Here is a 2,931-nt window from a genome sequence, read left to right as displayed (position 1 = left end):
GGGTGTGTTTAGCTTCTATAATTGCAACATTGTTTCTTAGAGTGCAAGCTCAGAGGCCAGCAGCAGTGGCAGGCAGGGAACCTTGGCTTCCTCCGTCACTGGAGCAAGCAAGCCTCCTATTCACTTCAGCTGCCTGGCTGCTGGCCGCCATCTTGGTTGGCAGTTAATTTGCATATGTCCTGCTGATTAGCCAATGGGAAGGGTGTCGAGGTTATGGTCAATTTGCATGTTTTTCTTTTATTAGATAGGATAATTTTTACTTTTATGACATACTCTTTGTCTTATATATGGATTTTTTATGCCAAGGCCTTTTTCAGGGACAAAAATCTTGTATTATGATATATGAAAAAATATGATCTGCCCTATAATGTACTTTATATTAATTTTGCAAGGGCAGAATATGGCAAAAAATGTCTGGATAATTCAAATCAAAAGAATGAGAAATTAAATGAAACTTAATTTATGTAATTGCTTTAGTTCTTTCTTCTATTTGTAAAAATATTACAATTGCATGCTACTTCTTAATTATGTTCTAGTGTTTAGCCCTAGCTTAAAATGTAAGAAAGAAAAGGCCGACAATCTTTAGAATGATTTTAATGCTTGAAGTTATGGCTCTAAAGCATAATATGCATATAAGTCATCTGGGAAGCTTGTGAAAATTGTAGATTTCTATGCCTCACCTCCAGAGATTTTAAGTCATGAATTCTAGAATGTGACTTGGGAAAACGCATTTTGTAAACAATCCAGCTGATTTTGACACAGATGGTCTTAGGCCACATATTTAGAAACTCTGGTCTAAGAGAATGTGAATACTGTACTTACATGGTCTATGAACTACAAGCAGAAAGCAGGGGAGATCCATTCTCTGGCATGGATTCCACAGTCAATCCAAACAGCATTTTTGGCTGCTTGTTGCTTTTCAGAAACCTGCCCAAAGAAAATAAAAATAATAGCAAGGAGCTTCAGGATAACTTCCATTTATTTAGGGCTTATATTTTAACTAGAGGCCCAATGAACGAAATTTGTGCAAGAGTAGGCCTTTCTTCCCCCGGCTGCCAGCACCGGCTTCCCTCTGGCACCTGGACCCGGGCTTCCCTCGCAGCCCTGGCTTCCTCTGGAAGGTCTTGCGGAAGCATGTCCGGTTTAATTAGCATATTATGCTTTTATTATTATAGACCCTTTTAACAAATATATGACATATGCATTAGTCTCTGAATTACTTTGAGAATTCTGAAGAAAAATTAAAAGCTGGTGAGATTAAAAGTGAAGAGATAAAATTATTAAGATCACATACCTGGTAAGAGTCAGAATTAAGAATTGAAGCCAGGCCGAAACTGGTTTGGCTCAGTGGATAGAGTGTAGGCCTGCGGACTGAAGGGTCCCAGGTTCTATTCTGGTCAAGGGCATGTACCTGGGTTGCGGGCACATCCCTGGGGGGGGGTGTGGAGGAGGCGGCTGATCGATGTTTCTCTCTCTCGATGTTTCTGACTCTCTATCTCTCTCCCTTCCTCTCTGTGGAAAATCAATAAAATATATTTTAAAAAAAAGGTTCCCTTAAAAAAAAAAAAAGAATTGAAGACAGGACTTCTGACTTAAAGCTCTTTTATTCCCCAAACATTTAAGTAATTATAACTAGTGGAAATGTAGAAGTAGAGACCAGAGAACTAGTGCTTCAGGCACTTTCTTCACACATCGTTAGAGGTAAATGGTATGTGTTGGGTAGGCAGCTTTCTGTGGGAGGTGTGGAACAGAGAAAGGCTTGAGAAAGGGGAGCCAGTAGGCTATTTCTCCATTTCATACAAAAAGAATCACACATCCTACTTCACACAAACTTATCACCAATATATCTGGGGACAGTAGGCTTGTTCTGATTCACAGTATTGGGAGGTGGGGGGCTAGTGCATGATGTCAAATCTCTGGAAAAAGAGATATTTTCCAACCTTTCTTTTCTCAGTGATAGCCTTTAAGATCTTCAGCAAGATTCTCAAATTCACCTCCAAACAAAATGAATTATATTTCATTTGCTTTTAAAAAATAGTTACAGCCAAAACCGGTTTGGCTCAGTGGATAGAGCATCGGCCTGAGGACTGAAAGGTCCCAGGTTCGATTCCGGTCGAGGGCATGTACCTGGGTTGCTGGCACATCCCCAGTGGGGGATGTGCAGGAGGTGGCTGATCGATGTTTCTCTCTCATCGATGTTTCTGACTATCTCTCTCCCTTCCTCTCTGTAAAAAATCAATAAAATATATTTATAAAAAAAATAGTTACAACCCATCTTTAGAGTATGGAGGGAAGGGGGAAGAGTGTTGTAAAATCAAACAAATATGTGGGGTTGAAATTCCAAAATAAGAAAAGAGAGAGTTAGATTTTCAGATTGCCATCTGCACTACCCAAGGAGGATTTTCCTAACTAACTTGGAGATAGTGATATTCAATGAGAAAGCAAGTGAGAAAGTCACGTGCACTGACCGTGAAAGGTTAAATTACTCAAAGAAGAGAACTGCTTGGCTGACTTAATCTATTCAATTTAATAGAAACCCTGAGTTGTCTGAATTAGTTGTCTTCTGTCCGTGCTAAGCAAGCTCTGCTGGTACTGGTCCTGACACTGGCAAGCAGGAGGAACCCTAGAGACCCACATTATGTCCTTATGTGGTCATCCTTGGCCAAGTAAGAGGAGACTAAAGCATGCAAGAAGCATGGCTTCCACACATGTACATCTAAGTACCAGAAACACAAGTTCCAGTGAGTACACACAACATGCTGAAAGCAAATGCCATGGATGGGATGCCATGATTACAAGGATCCAATCTGAGCAACTCAGTCACCAAGAAGACCCAATGTTTCATATGTCTGTCTTGAGTCTGCACTGCAAGTTTCTTTAGAACAGATTAAAACTTAGAAATTCTGACTCAAAATCTTATCTTTGAATGAC

The 2,931-nt window shown here is 40.1% G+C and overlaps 1 protein-coding gene across 1 annotated transcript in view; it reads right to left on the bottom strand.

The window, feature by feature from the left end:
• Positions 1 to 2,931, bottom strand: part of CPB2 (carboxypeptidase B2) — a 60,785-nt gene that overhangs the window by 32,887 nt on the left and 24,967 nt on the right. The window contains 1 exon segment of the mRNA XM_015570437.1: positions 823 to 927. Coding sequence (XP_015425923.1) covers positions 823 to 927 — 105 coding nt within the window.

This window comes from Myotis davidii, unplaced genomic scaffold (assembly GCF_000327345.1).
Source record: "Myotis davidii unplaced genomic scaffold, ASM32734v1 scaffold1947, whole genome shotgun sequence".
Taxonomy (NCBI): domain Eukaryota; kingdom Metazoa; phylum Chordata; class Mammalia; order Chiroptera; family Vespertilionidae; genus Myotis; species Myotis davidii.
The sequence above is the reverse complement of the archived record's forward strand: the minus strand, read 5'-3'. Positions and strand labels throughout refer to the sequence as shown.